The sequence below is a fragment of the Spodoptera frugiperda genome, chromosome 9 (genome assembly GCF_023101765.2).
Source record: "Spodoptera frugiperda isolate SF20-4 chromosome 9, AGI-APGP_CSIRO_Sfru_2.0, whole genome shotgun sequence".
Classification (NCBI taxonomy): domain Eukaryota; kingdom Metazoa; phylum Arthropoda; class Insecta; order Lepidoptera; family Noctuidae; genus Spodoptera; species Spodoptera frugiperda.
In genome coordinates this window covers 9,022,377-9,040,504 of record NC_064220.1, presented here as the reverse complement: position 1 = coordinate 9,040,504, position 18,128 = coordinate 9,022,377, and the positions used below count along the sequence as shown (strand labels likewise).

General features: G+C 35.7%; 1 protein-coding gene across 9 annotated transcripts in view; it reads right to left on the bottom strand.

The window, feature by feature from the left end:
• Positions 1-18,128, bottom strand: part of LOC118270896 (E3 ubiquitin-protein ligase goliath) — a 122,870-nt gene that overhangs the window by 54,443 nt on the left and 50,299 nt on the right. For 7 of the 9 annotated variants that reach the window (XM_050695832.1, XM_050695835.1, XM_050695833.1 and 4 more), the window contains exons 2-3: positions 13,954-14,651; positions 9,588-9,650 (exon numbers count right to left, since the gene is read on the bottom strand). In XM_050695832.1, the coding sequence (XP_050551789.1) occupies positions 9,588-9,650; positions 13,954-14,151 (261 nt within the window). In that variant the 5' untranslated portion in view covers positions 14,152-14,651. The remainder of the gene's footprint in view (positions 1-9,587; positions 9,651-13,953; positions 14,652-18,128) is intronic. The other 2 variants (XM_035586695.2, XM_035586697.2) reach the window with 1 other exon arrangement.

The window sequence follows — 18,128 nt, the reverse complement described above, 5'->3', positions numbered from 1 at the left end:
AAACATAAAAAACATCTAACTATTAGAAATCGCCATTTTTTTGTCAGTTTAAGCAATTCAATTATGCACGCTGATTTCTTCATACTTTATCTTTTTTTTCTGTGTTATAGAAAATAAACTGTATGTCTATATTTCTTTAAGTTTTTAGAACATTTGAAAGTGGTTTCTAATATCATGTTTTTTAGGTTGAAAATCGCTTGAACATATAGTAGCTACTTAACATATTGTTTTATTTTCAACAAAACAATGACGATTCCTTACCATTACAATTGCAGGGTTAATCACAGTATGATTCACTTTCACGATATATCGAATTGAACCAATTCATGCTTTATTAACTTATAAATAAGATTTAATTTTCTATAGCGTATCGTTTTCATAAAGTGCGTATCAATTAGACATCGCATTTTAAACCTTGTTAACGGTAATCAATAAGACTCAGTTTCGTATATCATATTCAAAACATGCGTATGCGACTCGTCACAACGTGCGTTTATTATTGAGAAAGAAAACAAATGAATTAAAGTCTGTATGAGTGATGATTTTACAAAGTGCTAAATTAATTGTTCAAATAAACATCACCCTTAGTACCAAGTCAGAGGAGCTAGGCAGAAACGTAATGTCCCAAGTAAGAGGGAACGAATCTATTGTCATACAATTCCAACTTAACATTACTGTTTAAATAAGCTATTTTCATAATTTTAATATAACTTTCGTGAGACATACTAAATTAATATTATGCTATCGGCTTACTCATGTAACTGTTTGATGAGGAACTGACTAGTTTCAAGCTATGCCAGAGGCTCATATTCATGACCAGCATTCCGCTTTCCACGCACAGCACTACTGGTATTTAAATTATATTTTTTAATTTTGTTACCATTTTTACTTGTAATAAACCCGCAACATTGTAGGCTGACGCAGATTGCAGACTTGGCTTCCAGGCAGGAGGTAATGCCCAGCCACCGTCTTAAATCTACTTTTTTACTAGTAAAGAAATATACTTCGTTACTATAAGAAATCCCAAAGGGCAAACCTAGTATATTTATTTATATATAGCCACAGTCGCACGGTATCATGTATACCCCGGGAACTGCCAGTGGATCCTTATCCTTAGGCGAGCGTAATAAGTTCCGTCAATTGACCGGGTGGGCGGAAGATCGTCCTGATGCTGTATCTTCGGCGTAACAGGTGTCCGATGGTGTCGGTTACTCCTTTCACATAGGGTAAGAATGCTGGAGTCCGTTCCGCAACTGCCGGTCGTCTTTTACATGATGAACTCGCCAGTCGAGTACTTCGAACAATTAAAATTAATTGGTACACGACGAAATCTATTGACTTTCTTTGTTTAAAATTTGTACCAAATTAAAATACCACAAATTGTTCCAGTTACCACCTATAGGTTTTTTCATTGACAGATCATTTCATGCTAGAATAGACTTTAATGGAGTGATAAAAAAAGTTATTTTACAATGATATTTAATTAATCGAGCATAAACCTTTTGTGAGCTGCACCTTGTTGTAGAACGAGGTCTTGGGATTAGTGCTCACGTTGGACAAAGAGTTATTAGGATTTTGGATTATCTCAGAGTACAAATTAAATGTACGTATTAGACGTACGTGTTACGTACGTTAAGAGAGAAGCTTGTCATTTTACGTAGAGGACTAAGAGGGGGCCTTGCAGACTACCTAGCGGGTTTACCGGGGCTCCGACTCGAAAAACAGAGAAGGAACGGGGTGGTTTTTAGTCAGTAGGAGTCTAACACTCCCTCTCTCCTCACCTAAGGCGGGAGAAGTAAAATTTCCCCACTCAAAAAAAAAACTTCGAGAGGGAGGCCTTTGTTCAGCAGTGGACGTCTCTCGGCTGATGATGATGGTGATGATGATGAGCTGATTTTAAAGAAGCAAAGCTTCTTCTTATGCCCTGTCCTTCAATTCATTGATAATATCATACCACAGACAAAGTAAAGGTTACATTTATACATATTTTGCAATATGGTTTCCTTACAGTTAATATGTCGCCTATGTACACCTCCTCGCCTGCCAATCGCTCCGCCCTCTGAAGTGTCACCGTATATGTTCATGAATGTATCTTTGAACATACAATTTTGATATTTCGGATGTCAATGACAATTTCCACATAAGTTAGATACTAGGTAAAGATAGGTACGTCTATAACCGATGACATAAAATAACCGATGAATGAAATCATGTTTATACTTCAGCGTATCAGTAACTCAACAACAACGTCACGCCTTTTATCCCCGAAGGGGTAGGCAGAGGTGCACGTTATGGCACGTAATGCCGCTATACAATGTACACCCACTTTTCACCATTTGTGTTTTAAGTCCCATATAACAGGGGGCGAGCCTATTGCCATATGCTGGACACAGTTCCAGACTCCGTGTTACCACTGAGACGAAAAACCGAAAAAAGTACAACGACCACTCGACCACCGAGGCAGTATTCAGATACCTTAATTTACACTTTTTCTAATGGAGATATAAGTAACCATTTAAAAAAAAAAACACCTCTTTACTTGTACATAAGATTTCCTTAGAGTATCTACCTACATAGCGGAATTACTTTACGGACTATAATTGTCTACCACAGCGCCCCCTTGTTCCTTAATCAGGTCGTCCAATTAGGTCGCCTCTACCTACCCCACTACACACGTAGGTAACTTAGTTTCACGCTAGACTACATCCACGTCCATTGTCTGCCCAGGGGAGACCTAGGAAATATGGAGGTAAGTGAATTATAATGGGTTATTATCCTGGTTTTTATTCCCTTAAGCGGGCTTTTACACCAGAGATGTGCTATGCTACGTTGCTGTGGATGCGTTTGGCTTCCACCAATCATATTCATTGGTACACATAGAATAGCATAGCTTAACACTGGTGGAAACGGACTCAGTTAACTATGTTTTTTTTATACCTAAGTATTTTCTAATCCCACACTCCCTAGTTTTTTTCCCCAAAAAGCTTTTGAAGGTTTCCACCCGTCAAGAAAAAAAGGTATTTTCTAGTTACCTATAATAATAAGAAAAACTATATATCTTTACCACGTTTCTTTCTTTGATAGATTATAGCAGTAGCATTAATATTTTTCCTGTTATATGGGTTATTTATTATCTTGTGTTAATGGGTTAGATACACAGAAAAAAAAAGAAACACGAATTGACTAAATGGGGACGCGTATCTACTGCGCATTGTATGTATTTAAAAATAATTGTAATGCCACACTATCGCGAAGTTATTTTAGTAAATCAACAAGAATTAATTTCAGAACAAAAACTGCGGTGAATGGCACTGGAACGAATTTAGGATACGCATGAAGAATGATAGCGAATCAAGTTCCGAGTTTCCGAGTTTAGGAGCTATAATTATAAATGATAAGTCAGTGCAGCCTTCTCCTAACTAACATTTTTTTTATTGGATTTGCGACCTTGTTTCAGAAGAACAAAATTTAAAATCAAATAAAGATCTATCGAAAAGACTGGGTTGGTCAGTCACTATAGTGTACACGGTATAGGGCGCTTACTCTAAAACAAATCTCAATCTAATAAAATCTCAATAATTATTCAATGTCAAAACTGTCAGAGTTTGGAAAAGCCAAACTCAATACCATTTAGTTCATTCAATATCCACGCAATACAGATGCAATGGGCGCTAGTGTTGCAACTCAAGAGTACGAAATTTCAGAATGTCAATGTCGATCGACCGGCATTGGATTCAAGAGTACTGAGTAAAGCCCCTAGTCTGCTGTACCTGTTGATTTGTCGTATTAATCCAAATTAATATTACAAATACGAAAGAAAGTTTGTAAAAAGTAAAGAGATAACAAACCTCTTTACTCTTTATCCACACAACAAATCTTCTTGAAATTTTGCATGACACATAGGTTATAGGTAGTTGGCTGTATGTACAGAAAACATAATATACTGATACGCTATGTCAAAACCGCGGATAAAAGAAAGTATTTTATCTAAAATTCGACTTTCCCAAAATAACAGTATTCGTTTAAAGTTAATTAAAGTGTAATTAACTGATTAAACAAGGTCACATGTTAATTAGTGTTGGAATCCTTAGGGAAACACTCTATTTACAGAGGCAATTAAAGATGGAAGATTAACGTAAACCACTTACAAAACTGTAATGGTAACCACGAGACAAAAATGGAGTAACTATTTATATAAATGCTTCTATGTATGTACATTGTGCAATAAATAAATTGCTAGTAAAACTGGTTTGTATTAAACTAAACAAGTAGGTCTTTTGTAAAAATTGACGATTAAGTCCAATTTATCTCTGAAACAATTCATCGAAATTGATCCAGCAGTTTAGGAGTAAACGTGTAACAAACAAACGCAACTTTGCCATTTTTAGATAAAAATATTTTTTGAATGGCAATATTTTTTCTACATTATTTCCGTATGAATGAATACATATATACAATCCAGTTAGGATATTTTTACAATATATTTATTGTACAAAAATAAGCCTTGTCGACGTTGTGAAAAGGATCAAAAACATTTGATAGTAATATCATTTATATAGAAATATAGGAACCTTTGAAGCCGCGATCAAAGTAAATCGAACAAAGGAAATATAAATAGAATCACCTTACTCAATTACGACAAATAACATGTTTTACGAAATCTATATATTTGTGGACGAGATGGAAATATTTTTTCGTACATTAACATAAAAACATGCTTCTTGGAGTGTTTTTCCTAGAAATGTGCTATGTAACTATTCTACGAAGATGTAATAGCTAAGCTGTGATACTATGTGACCGATTCAACTGATACTAAGCTATGTAGCTGTGTTACGAAGATGCGCCGCCGCAATGTAGCTATGCGAGGAAGATTGCGCATCTTCCTCACACGGCCACTTATAGACAAACAAACTTTCACATTTATAACATAATATTAGTGTGACTAGGTATACGGCTTAACTAATCCCAAACTCAAATCTCCAATAAACAATAAATTAATAGTTTTAAATATTTCTACAACGTTATCAAATCAAACAGTAACGGGCCGAGTACTCGAAACAATACGAGTGTGACGTAACTAGACGAGAGCGGGGAGGTGGAGTATGACGAGAGTGGGGGGGGGTTGAACAATCAACTAGTGGACATAACAATATACAATACAATGGGTTGCGCCATAACCAGCTACTGTTAAAACCCGTACAAAATTATAATTACTGCTAGACGAGTGTGATAACAGAAACTGTTATTTGCTAGTCGGAAATTATGCATGGTATTGTGAAATTGGAATCTGGTTATAGTCATCTGATAGAATTCATTCACCCCCCTTTTTTAAGGGGGGGGGGGGATCATCCAATGACTTCTGCCGCCTTGGGCAAGAGGGAGTGTCAGACTCTTACTGACTAAAAACCACCCCGTTCCTACTCCTGCTATTCGAGCCAGAGCCCCGGAGGAGTGATTATGTTCTGGCTTCGCACCAACCGGTACATGTCTCTGCACTACCCTATGGTAGACTGTCAGAGAATGCCTTAAGACATCAAGTCCGCCATTCACTGTTATTTGTGTGAAGAAGATTAAATAAATACATAACATCTTCCACACAAAACAAGTTTACAAATTGTATTTATTTAAACAGAAAAACAAGTCTACCATGTATAACAAAACTACTAGACAGCATTTTTTGTATATTTTATTTTTAGATACTATTTTATGTGTAGTAAACTTTAGATTAGACGACCTGATTAAGGTCGCAGGGAGCCGCTGGATGCAGGTCGCTTCCAACCAGCCTATCTGGAAGTCATTGGGGGAAGCCTATGTTCAGCAGTGGACGTCTTATGGCTGATATGATGATGATGATGATGATGGTGAAATTTTAGATATTTTTGACTGATTTTTCGATACTTCGAGCTATAAAAATATATGTTTTAAATATTTAATCTAGAATGAAACATTTACAAAGCAATGTATTCAAATAAACATGCACAAATATGCATGTTAATGAATAAATTAAATAAAAATAAATCAAGTAATTATGTCCGTCATATTACCCGAACAAGTTTGTAAAACAGAAAGAATTCTGATAATAATAAACACTATGGCATGATGACCGTATTTGATTAAAACTGATATTACATCTAGACTAATAAATAAAATTGGAGTGTCTATTTGTAATATTGAAATAATCGTAGTAATTTACCACCTCTAGTAATTTAAAAAATTACATATGAAAGTGTTACACGTGTGAATGATATTTAATCATTTATATTTATCGTTGGGTACTGTATATAATACCTAGTACTGATGTACAGTAGAGGACAGAACCGCCTGATCATTTTAAAATTGTATTACTTGAACCCAGCAAAAACATTTTAGCGATCACGTCGTAGCTTAGTGACGCAACATGTGTAGGCAATCTCTAAGTCAGTGGTGCGTTTGATGTTGTCCAACTACCTGCGCTGGCGCCGGCACCGACCCCGCTTCCTTCGTCAATTCAAGGTCATAGGGCGGGGCTAGAAAGTTCTCATCAGGTGGTTAAGCGCATGTGACCACCACTGTACATAAGCCTGTACAGAGATTAAAGTTATCCCTTTGGCTTTGAATGATTTTATAATGTGCGGTGACCTACTTAAAAGTTTCGAACTAGTGCCTAATGCTCTTTAGATCACATCAAAACTTAAATCTAAACTTCCCTTTGTGAATTATATATCATGTATTTCCCTCTTTGTAGGTAAATTAAAATACAACTCCGTTTTATAGGCAAAGGTACCTATGTTATTTCAAACCTTTTCTGTATTTATAAAATGGCGTAAAAAGGTCGAGTTTCGTTAATTTAGTCAGTGGAACGCAGGCATCCGTACTGAATAATTATTGTAAAATGAATGAGTAAAATGGAATGAAATGGATATGTTTATTTTTGCTTTTGAAACATAATATACATAGAATATCGTGTTGTGTTTTTTGACTGAAACACGTCGGTAGAATACTCAATGTTATTTATGAAAGGTTAAGTAAGTTATTTTGTTTGTTTTTAAATCTAGAGATAGATTTAAAGTTTGTTTTTAAATTTAGTCCTTTTTTCAAGTAGGGAAAATCATCCAATGTCTTCTCCCGCCTTGGGTGAGGCGAGAGAATGTCAGACTCTTACTGACTAAAAACCACCCCGTTCCTACTCCTACTTTAAGCTGAAGCCCCGGTAACCCGTTAGGTAGTCTGCAGCTAGAAATACATGTCCTAAAGTCTACTACTTCTAAGGGAAGATCGAAGACAATAAAATAATTATAGTTGGAATAAGAAATAATACCTTATTAAGACAGACATACGATCAATATTAGATTATCAGTTTACCACCTTCAAATGTTAAACTGAGATGTTAACACTAGACGTGTGAAGTGCCTAAATAATTCTAATCTTAGTACCTACAATCAGGTGTCATTACTAAGTGGATATGTGGAGAGATCGTTGAACTTCTCGAGAATATGTTACGTAGGTAGGTAAATAAATTGTGAGGACCTATTTATAGAATAGGCAAGTTATTGATTAACCATGTGTTGACAGAAAAATAGAATACCTACATCTGTCACAATCGTTACTCTTCTGGTACCTCAATAAGAGCTGACTAAGGACACGTTTTTGTGTACTGCGGGTTACCGGGGCTCCGGCATAAAAAGCAGGAGTAATAACGGGGTGGTTTTTAGTTAGTAAGAGACTGACACTCCCTCTCGCCTCGCCCAAGGCGGGAGAAGTCATTGCATGATTTTCCCCTCTCAAAAAAATAGGTAATACACGTTTTACAGAGACTGGGCAAACAGCACTCATTGATAAATCTAATACAAATGTCCCTTTTATTATAACTTTCATAAGACACACTAAATTAATTGTGCTGTCGGGCTGCTAGTCAAAAACATAATATTATGTCCCTTTTATTCAAGATTTCAATTCAAATCAAAAAGGTATATAGTTTATCTTTGTTCCTCTACAATTTCAAATGAAGTTGACTCTTGAGAATGGATCTGTGAGACGGATGAAATTTTAATGTGTAATCAGGCTGAAATTACAGTCTACCTTTACCTTTCAAGTTCTAGTCTAGTTGGCACTTAGACATTCTATTGTAGAATTTGGAGATATCTCTTTGGCTGGATTGTATCATGAAATATAAAGTAGTGTTTAAATTTCTATGAAGTAAAGTCTGTCTTAATTAACTAAAAGAAATGACTTGAAATGACAATTCTACAAAACATCAAGTTAAAACACAATTCGGTTATGCACCAAGATTCCGCATTTCTTCGGAGTAGAAGAGAGAGGCAAGACTAATGAATACAAGCAATGAATATACCTACATATACTCTCTACGGACAGACAGACAGAGAGTCTGCAACAGCATTCACGAATCGCATGTCATCCCGCACTTACATAAAAATTAATTGCATTCTTCAGAGCGCATCGTGCGCACAAAACTATCGCTTTGCTATAATGACGTATAGCTAAATGCAGATGCAGGTTTTATGTCAGTATGTATTGCGTATTATGTGGGTCACCTTATCGCGACAATAAATAACTTTACTGTAAACTCGAATAACTGTTTTCTTATCTACATTTTTAAAAGTTTGACAGTTTAACGTTGCAGTTTTGTTTATAGGTTTTGGAGTTATTTTTGTACTATAGTACTAAGGTACTATAAACTCATTTAATTGTCCACTAATTACTGGAAGAAATATTTAGTTTTAACTAATTCCCCTGAAGTAGAGTACAGTGATAGCCGAAGCAGCGGGCATCGACATGACGTGGAGCGAGATGAAGCGGGAAGGTCAACCGATCGAGATGGAGTTCTTTGTAGACGCCCCCTGCCCCATCTAGGGGACATAGGACTTTAAGTGCCAATTGGAAACTGTTGAAGGCAAATCCTCCGCTAACGTCGGTCCCGGTGACCACCACGGCGTTCAATGTGTTAAGTCAAGTAAGTCATATATACAGCACCCGCCTGCAAATAAATGTACACGCAACAGGGACGCAACACAAAACAGACACGACATCCAACAAACCACTGTACATGTGAGTAGCTCCTCCACGGAGCATCCTCAGGATATATTAACTCGATGACCGACGACACCTCCGCCTGGAATACCGCGTGCTGCAAATTCACTACTTCAGGGGGACTAAATATGCTTTCCAGTAGTATTAGTGTTGCGGGTTTGCGGACGGCGAGTAGGGGTAGCTTGCCGCTCGGCCAGAACCAGACCCGCGCGTGCGGCGCGTCTAGTTCGGCGCGCGCCTCAAATAGCCATCAGACCACCACGGATGGGGCCAAGTAGGGTTGATGCCTGATCCGGAGCTGCGGACTCTGGCTCGAAAAGCAGGAGTGGTTTTTAGTCAGTAAGAGTCTGACACTCCCTCTCGCCTCGCCCAAGGCGGGACACCTCATCACCTCAAAGAAACGTAGTTATTAGTGTAGTAAGAATTCCCGTCACCGTTACAGTAACACCTGATTCTATGTTATATCATTAAAATATCGTTACGACTCATAAATGAGACAAGCCTCAACCTCCTAAACCACTGGAACACCAGGGAGCCAGGATCCAGTATTGGATACCAACCAGGAAAACTCCGGAACTATGAGGTCCGGTGCGTCGAAGCGACATGAACAACTGTCTTGGATCCTGCAACGAAATAATCAGAAGGTAATGGAGAAGAAAATGATAAGGTGGCCCACAGAATTCGGTACAGGCTATCCCCGAAGGGGTAGCAGAGGTGCACATTACGGCACGTAATACCGTTATACAATGTACACCCACTTTTCACCATTTGTGTTATAAGTTCCGTGTAATAACGGTGAGCCTATTGCCATATACTGGTCAAAATTTCTCATTTCATTCATCTCACTCAAAGATAAATTTTCGAAATATGTACCGAAAAAACCCAGTGTTGCTTTAGCCGATCTGGGAATCGAACCCGAGACCTCTCGCCCTGCAGTCGCACTTGCCACCATTTGACCAACGAGGCAATCAAAGTTTAAATATACTGATTTCGATTGATCCACATTCACCAATCCCTTATGTGCACTTCCAATTAAACTTTCTCATTTCATAAAAGTTTAATGTCATGAGTTGCAACATATCTGTCTATTTTTACTACAGTGGACAAGGGATCTGATGTCATCAAACAAACAGAAGCAAATAACAAGGTAATTCCCACGATATACCTATTGCAATCAATACTTTATGCTCTTGTTAGCACAACAATGATATAATAAAAATTACAGGTAAAATATTAACAATCAGCTCGTGACTAGTTACTATAAAATAAAAAGTAATTAAACATAAAACGATCTAGTTCGATTATCTATCGCTCTGTCAAATCTCATTGAAATCCATTCATCAGTTTATGAGTATAATACTGACAAATATAAAATTTGCTTTAAATTTTATAAGAAGGAATAGGAAGCATACGAACGATTTTACATAATAATTATACATATACATAGTAGATAAATACGCAAGTTATCGTAGAATTACGTCAAGAGCACATGTCTTTATGTAATTAATTACAATTATACGCGATTATAATTAAAGCCATCTGCGTTATCTCAGGAAAAGAAAACAATACTAATACCTACAAAGTAGGGATTTTGAGATTATTACTTTAACATATTATAGTATGTGGTTCCGTCTGCTAATACATAAAGAAAGATTGAGCTGGATTCATAATTAATTTGTGAAATAACGATAAACTAATATTAAAACTGTATTCATATTAATTTATAAAATAACGAAGCAATTAAACAATTTCCTACGTGGTTGGGAACGCACTCGTAATTGCTCTGGTGTTGCAGGAGATTACGGTCACCATTTACGATCAGTATCCTTAGTACAAGTTTGTTTTACGTTGAACAAAAACGCCGAACGCACTCTTATTTTGGTCTGGTCAAACGTAAAACAAACTCGTACTAAGCCCTCAGGTCCATCGTAAGATTTGTTGCTGTAGATACTTAGATATAGATAGTTTAAAAACATAAAAACATCGAAAACTAGATTAAAGGTTTCCAAGCACCATAGGTACTTAAAAATTGAATGACGTTAATATCATACGACATAATCAAAATATCATATCAATCTTTGCTCATCACTCATCATCAAGATCATTTTATCTTATTTTTGCAACATAACAAAAGACAATGATCACAAATATTCTATTTTTACTATTCTCAACTAGTGTTTAAAGTCCACCGATAGATAAATTTGTCCAAAAATAGTACGAGAAAGATATAAATAACTCAATATGACACTATTTTTGTGAAATATTTCACAATCATACATACATATCTGTTTGAACTTTGATATTGTATATAAATAAATGTCCTTAACACGTACATATGTAAAAATACATAAAGGGCTTGTCAGATAAAGCTCGTACGATTTCGTTTGATGATCGATGACAGCTGAGCTAAATATTTCGTCATAAATTTAGGTTTTACTTCATTTAAAATGACACCATTATGCCATCTATAGCATACGACATTTAACTAAACCTAACCTATACTAGGTCAGACTTAGTCCGTCAGTAGGCAAAGCGCCCTGATTGGTTAGTACATTCGCGCTGCCCAATCAGAACGCCGAACGCACTCTTGTTTCGTTTTCGTTCAACTTAAAGCAAACTCGTAGTAATTATTTATGCCAATTATGCTGCACTTATCTTATTAAAACACCACCATAGTCAGCTAAATTATGAGCTGAATGAATATGGATGAAAATTGACGCACAAACATACTTTTACATGGACATAGCATACATGTTAATATGTATGAGGATTATCTCTATATTTTTTGTTATGAGCATAAATAAATAAAATAAGATAACGTTTGTATATCCCTGACAGAGTAGATAAAGGTGTAGGTACGTATAGTGCACTCACATTTTGACATAAATGTAATCCTGATATTAGATTCGAAAGTGTGTTTGTTTGTCTTTGTGTCACGTCATATTAACAAGATAGGAGGTTCAAGAGTCATCTGTTTTCTGGGACCACGCGAGTGAAGTCGCTGGCAGAAGCTAAGAGTTATTATTTTGTTCGCGTCAGTCGTTATTGTTTGAATTAGACGGTTTAATTCTAGACGTTTAGTGGGAAAGGGCTGATGCCTGATCCCGAGCTGCAGGATACTTAGCGGGTTTACCGGGGCTCCGGTCTGATAATCAGGAGTAGAAACGGAGTGGTTTTAAGTCAGGAAGAGCCTGATACTCCCACTCGCCTCGCCCAAGACGGGAGAAGTCATACGATGATTTTCGCCTCATATCGCCTCATGTCGAACAGCAATTGATTTTTATATACTCGTAGGTACATATATGAGTCATAACCATGACCTTTCCCAAAATTGCTACAATTCAAACATCCGAACAAAACTCACACTTCCTTTCCGTACGTGAAACTGAACGTATGAAGAAATAATTTCGAGAATATGAACACAATGATAAAAGGCGTTTGTCAGACATAATGTTGCAAGATCAAATAATCACATAATATATTATAAAGGTGTTATCATCAGGAAATTTTTATACCTATCGAGATAAATTCATTATTTCCCCGAGACAAGACATTTAATCATTCGGCTTATCAATAATTAAATGTTTGAAGAAAAATATTTGATTACTTCCACGTATAGTGAGAATGTATGTATGTTTGTATATTTGAATTACCCAAATAGTTGTTCAGTTAAATAATATGTTTTTCTTTTACCTCTGTCATTTTCGTGGACTTTGATATGTTAAATATTCTTTATTATTAAATGGTTTTAAGTGTTCGTTCATAATAAACACGGTATCATGTCTTCTTGCCGTGATTTGATTGAGATTTTGTATAAAATTAAATTATATATTATTTTTGGTATCTACTTATGAAAAATTTACTAGTAAATGCAAAACTATCGACGATTTTGCATACTTTATCGTGGTTATAGCATTAAAATGAGTTTTTAGTTTATTTTAACGTTATTTTAAAAAGAAATAGTGCAAAAAGTAGGTTAGATTTTCTTTTATTACAGTTTTTGGGTAAAGCATGTGGTAAACTTCAATTGTAAGTGGAACTCTAGTTCATTCTAACTTTAACAATTTAGGACCAATTTAACCAATTTCTTACCTAAACATAACTGCTTTAGTTCTAAAACAAGACAGTTTAGTTTAAAGTGAAGATTTATTTAATAAAGGTGTGTCTCTACATTTCTCATTTATAAAAATAATATATAGCTAACAGTATTTTGTTTTAATAAACGTTGACATTAAAATTTGTATGAAAACCAGTTTAAAGATTTAATTCTCGTATGTATAAAGAAAACAAAACAAAAAATACCTACGATACAAGTTTTGTTTTGGACTGTTAAGTTTTTTACTTTATAAAGTAATAAGTTTCCTTATTCTGTGTTGTATACATAAAAAAGATTTTTCAAAAATGTATGTGCGCGCATAACTCGCAAACGGCTGCACTGCACTGTACATAATCTGATAAAACATTTATTTGTCTGTTACAATTGAGATACGGTTTGTCAAAATCGCCTGGAAAGTTAGGGAAACTCCCGAGTAAATCCGGATCAAATCACCAGTGGAAACAAAGATAATTATTTAAAATCGTACACTTTCTGAGAATATCATAAAAGGACTACGTGATATAAGTCATGGTTGCCAATGAATCATAAGATCCTTTACGCTATTACATAGATAGGAAAATAATATCAAATGTAATTTTATAATGTTTATAGCCCTATTATAGTTGTCACAATGTACATTACGTAATTAACTTCATTTCATTATTTATTGTTACGAAACAAACCAGAACAATTGTCTTGAAGTTGTCACAATTTTTATATTGCTTTTTTTATAAAACAGTTATGGAATAAGTCCTAATAATGACTTAATAGAGGAAATAAGGTAGTTGTTTTTGCTTAGATACGTGAATATGAATACAAAGGTCACTCACCTCTGATGTTTCCGTGTAAACCTCCCCGTGCTCGTCTCTGTACGTAATGTTAATGTTGGCGACTGTGTACGTGTCACTGATGAACCGGTCGTCCGTGGGCCCGTACCGCACGGACTCCAGCTCGCTGCCCGGAGTGTGGCATCCCACCAGGGACACCACCCACCCCAGCGCAGCCAAATGAGACCACAAACCACGCATTTTCACACCACACACTATTCAAACTGCAATAATGTCACACACAACGTAGGTACGCTCGCTCGACCTGTATACGAACTCACTTGGCTAACGGTCGGTATGTTTTTAAACATTGGCGAGCGAAACGATATCAGTCGTACACCAGCACTATTTTAACACGTCTCGGTAGATCCACGATCGTCTACGATGTGACGATAAATGTAAACTCGACAAGACTTTATCAGCGCCGCTATCGGTTAACGAAAACAGACGCAATGGATTTAAAACGCGATAACGTTATCATTCGCGAACTTAGCACAACACTAGTTTCCTTTGGGTGGCCACTCTGATGCACTAATGTTTTGTTGCGTTCCACTTTCAAACGTCGACGTTTTTTTTTTTTCAGTAGGCAAAGGTCATGAGAGGTTCGGCTTGTAGTGCCGCATTATTGATGGTTAGCTGTGTTTATTGTTGAAGTCGACCGCTGCCCCATAACCGGCGAGGAACTTCACAGCAGCAGGCAGCTGGAACAATAGAAACGTGACGTCAGACTTATAGTAAAATAGTAATTCGGCTTATGGTCACGTAGGCAACGGCAATCGGCGGTGATTTCAATTACTTCGCTTGTATAGGCTACGCACATAAGATAACACAGACTTTAATGCTATGTTTAAATTATTGTGTAATTGTGTACAATTAAATTTTATAGTTTGTGTAGTTAATTCAGTCTAGTAAGCGTCACATGTGAATGCTTGGCAGATTCTCTTCATTACAAACCCTTTAATTTGCAAACGATTGGAGTTTTTGTTTTAACCTTATCAACAAAATCAAGAATGTAATAAAATCTGATAAAAATATTACTCAGACAGGTCAAATAGTTTTATATCGTCCATCTAAGTTTGTCTTTGTAATCATTTCATCAGTAGGCTTTTTCATTTTGATACTATGCACACACATAAAATAAATTTACCGTCTAGATTTCGTGTTACGTGAGTTTACCACTTAATATTATTTTTTTAAATAAAGCTCATACAAAACAAGAGATAAAACTTATCATAAACTTAAGAAATGTAAAGTACCCACCTACTTAGCCCCCACAATAATATTGATAAACTATCTTCCTTGTTTAAGTCAACAAGCCTATTCATTTGTTGTTTTAAACCTAAAGAAGCCGTCTGTATTATAATAAAATAACAGCCATTCATGTTATCAAAACATGCCGATGTGTTTTATACAAGGACTGCACAAGATGGTTGAGAAATCTTGCCTCGGTGAGATTCAGATTATAAATAATTCATTCAAAAAAATGAATTATACTAAGCACTCGATAAATTAAGACTTTTTCAATGCTGGCCGCTTATAAAAACATACTTATTAAAATAAAAAAAAAAAAACGAAAACTAACCATAGACAACAAATATTTGACACCTATTGCGTTCTTCTTTCAAAACGGTTTAGAAATAAGAATTTATAATTAATGTTTTTTCTTATGTCCTTAACTACATTCTTGACACGCAATTTTTCAACTTGTCAAAGATAAACTGGGTCAAAAGGATATAATTAATTTATGTGTGAGTTAAACCAGTAAAACAACATATTTGAAATAAAATCCCGTATCAAACGATATGTACGACTGATAGCGCTGTCGTCGTTTAGATATCAGCTGTCTTATTATGTTTTATTGGGTCGATGACACGCAGTGGCCAGACCACAGAGTTGTAAAAAGTATCGATAACATGAATCATGGAGATAGTATTGTTTTTCATTGTTATTTTTATAAAAAAAGATACACGCAGTACATTCAGTAGGTATATGGGAATAGGCTCACCACCTATTACATGGGACTTTTGTTTTTAGATGGGAAAATCATCCAACGACCGATATCTCGCCTTAGGCGAGGCGAGAGAGAGTGTCAGATTCTTACTGACTAAAAACCACCCGTTCCTACTCCTGCTTTTCAAGCCGCAGCCCCGGTAAACCCGCTAGGTAATCCGCAGTTCCGGATCATTACATGGGACTTACAATATTGATTGTGAAAAATGGGTGTACATTGTACTGTGGCAAACCGTGCCATACTGTGCACAACTGCCTACCACTTCGGAGGTAAAAGCCGTAACTATATAATAATAAAAAACGCACAGATCTTTAATATAATATATTTGTTTTTAGATATATGTATTTGTGTAAATAAAATAAGAAAGGTAAATCGTAGGTCTTAATGGTCGACTGACCCTGATCTCATAATAGTAACCTTCTTTATTTTATTATTATAGTTAATTACACTAGTAATGGTGTTTATTGTACCCATTACGTCTGTTGCAGTGTTAACCATAATTTTATTAGCTGTCAAAACATTGGTTATTTGTTGCGTATAAAAAATGACATCGGGTAATGTTCTATCGAGTTAATTGCATAGTACATCGAGATCGAATGGTTCTTCTGAAGAATCTAAAGAAGTTGATACGATTAGTAGTTATAAATAATTAGGTTCAGTATTTTTATTTACAAACCGCCGTAGTCAGAGTCATTTAATGGCTACTTAACCTCGTCCTTAGCAATTGTTTTTGGAATAAAATCGTTACTAAGGAACAGTTTAAGTAATCATTAAATGTCTCTGAGTACGGCAGTAAGTGGCATCTCAGTTACTTTTTTGTACCACACACGTTTACAAAACGATAATTTTATTTGTTTTCATTTGAAAGTTTCAATACTACAATAAATTCAACAAATAAGAACTCAACAACAGAGTAATAACAAACATATTTTAGAAAAAAAATAAAGCGTTACATTTAAATGCCAACAGATTTTGTAAATATTTACAAACAATTCGATTCTAAAATAGAACAGAAAGAAATAAAATTGTAATAAAAATAAATTTTGCCGGGCTGTCAACTCAGTCATTGGAGAATTTCGTTCCAATTTCAAAAAGCTATTTATTAGCTAGATTCCGGTCATTGACACTGGGAATCGTGGAATCGCTCTTGAACTTGCGAACTGGGATGGAACGAAATGAACGAATGAAATGAACGGAATGAAGTTCAATGCTACGAGTCTACGAGGGAAAATTAGAATTTATAACTAAGGAGTGTAATTATAGGGAATATAAAGGCAAAAAAGCTTGTGAAATATCGCTCCGCGGATCTGTGGTAACAATTTCATATTTATAGGACTTTATTTCGAAGGAATAAGGGCTGTTTTTGTGGGTTATCGTCGTGTGAGGTAGGCTAGACCGAGGTATTGGCCTATCGCCAGGACATTGTTCCTTTATAAGGTGGGGCAGGTTCATTACACTTCGTCTCCGGTGGCATTTAGTATCGGAAATAAGTTGTTACTTTGTTGAAGTTTGTTTTGATTAGGCACAGTACAGTTAAGACCGCAAGTAACCCTTTAACGTTAGGTCACGCTTTCAATTCCCTGAACTTTTTGCTATTAATGTTACGAATCTAACTGCCGTACTCAGAGTCAATTAATGGTTATTTAACTCAGTCCTTAGCAATTGTTTTCCATACAAATTCGTTACTAAGGAATAGTTTAAGTTATCATTAAATGTCTCTGAGTGCGGCAGTAAATCTCATTATAAATTGGAAACAACACTAGAATGAGACTTCCTAAGTACTTTTCCTGATTCGGGAATCAAAGTAGACCTTGTTCAGCAGTGGTGTTTGCGTCTACTCTACAGAATCAATCTTAATTTTCACACGCAAATAATATCTATCATTTTACTCACGTAATGAACTCAGATGAACTCAAAAATTCAAGTCCACGGTCTGGAGTTCTAGACTGAGGTATAAATTAATAATTTTATATTAAGACTATGACCCCTAGGTTAGGTTATTGAAATTGATGTGGTTTACACAACCTTTTCATCAGTTCAAATAATGCTTGACATTTCAAGATATGCCTAGTAGCTAAAAATCAATAGATTTTATTATTTAGTTTTTTTTACATTTGTATGCCAACCCGCATTGAGCAAGCGTGGCGATTAATGTTAAGCCTCTCTA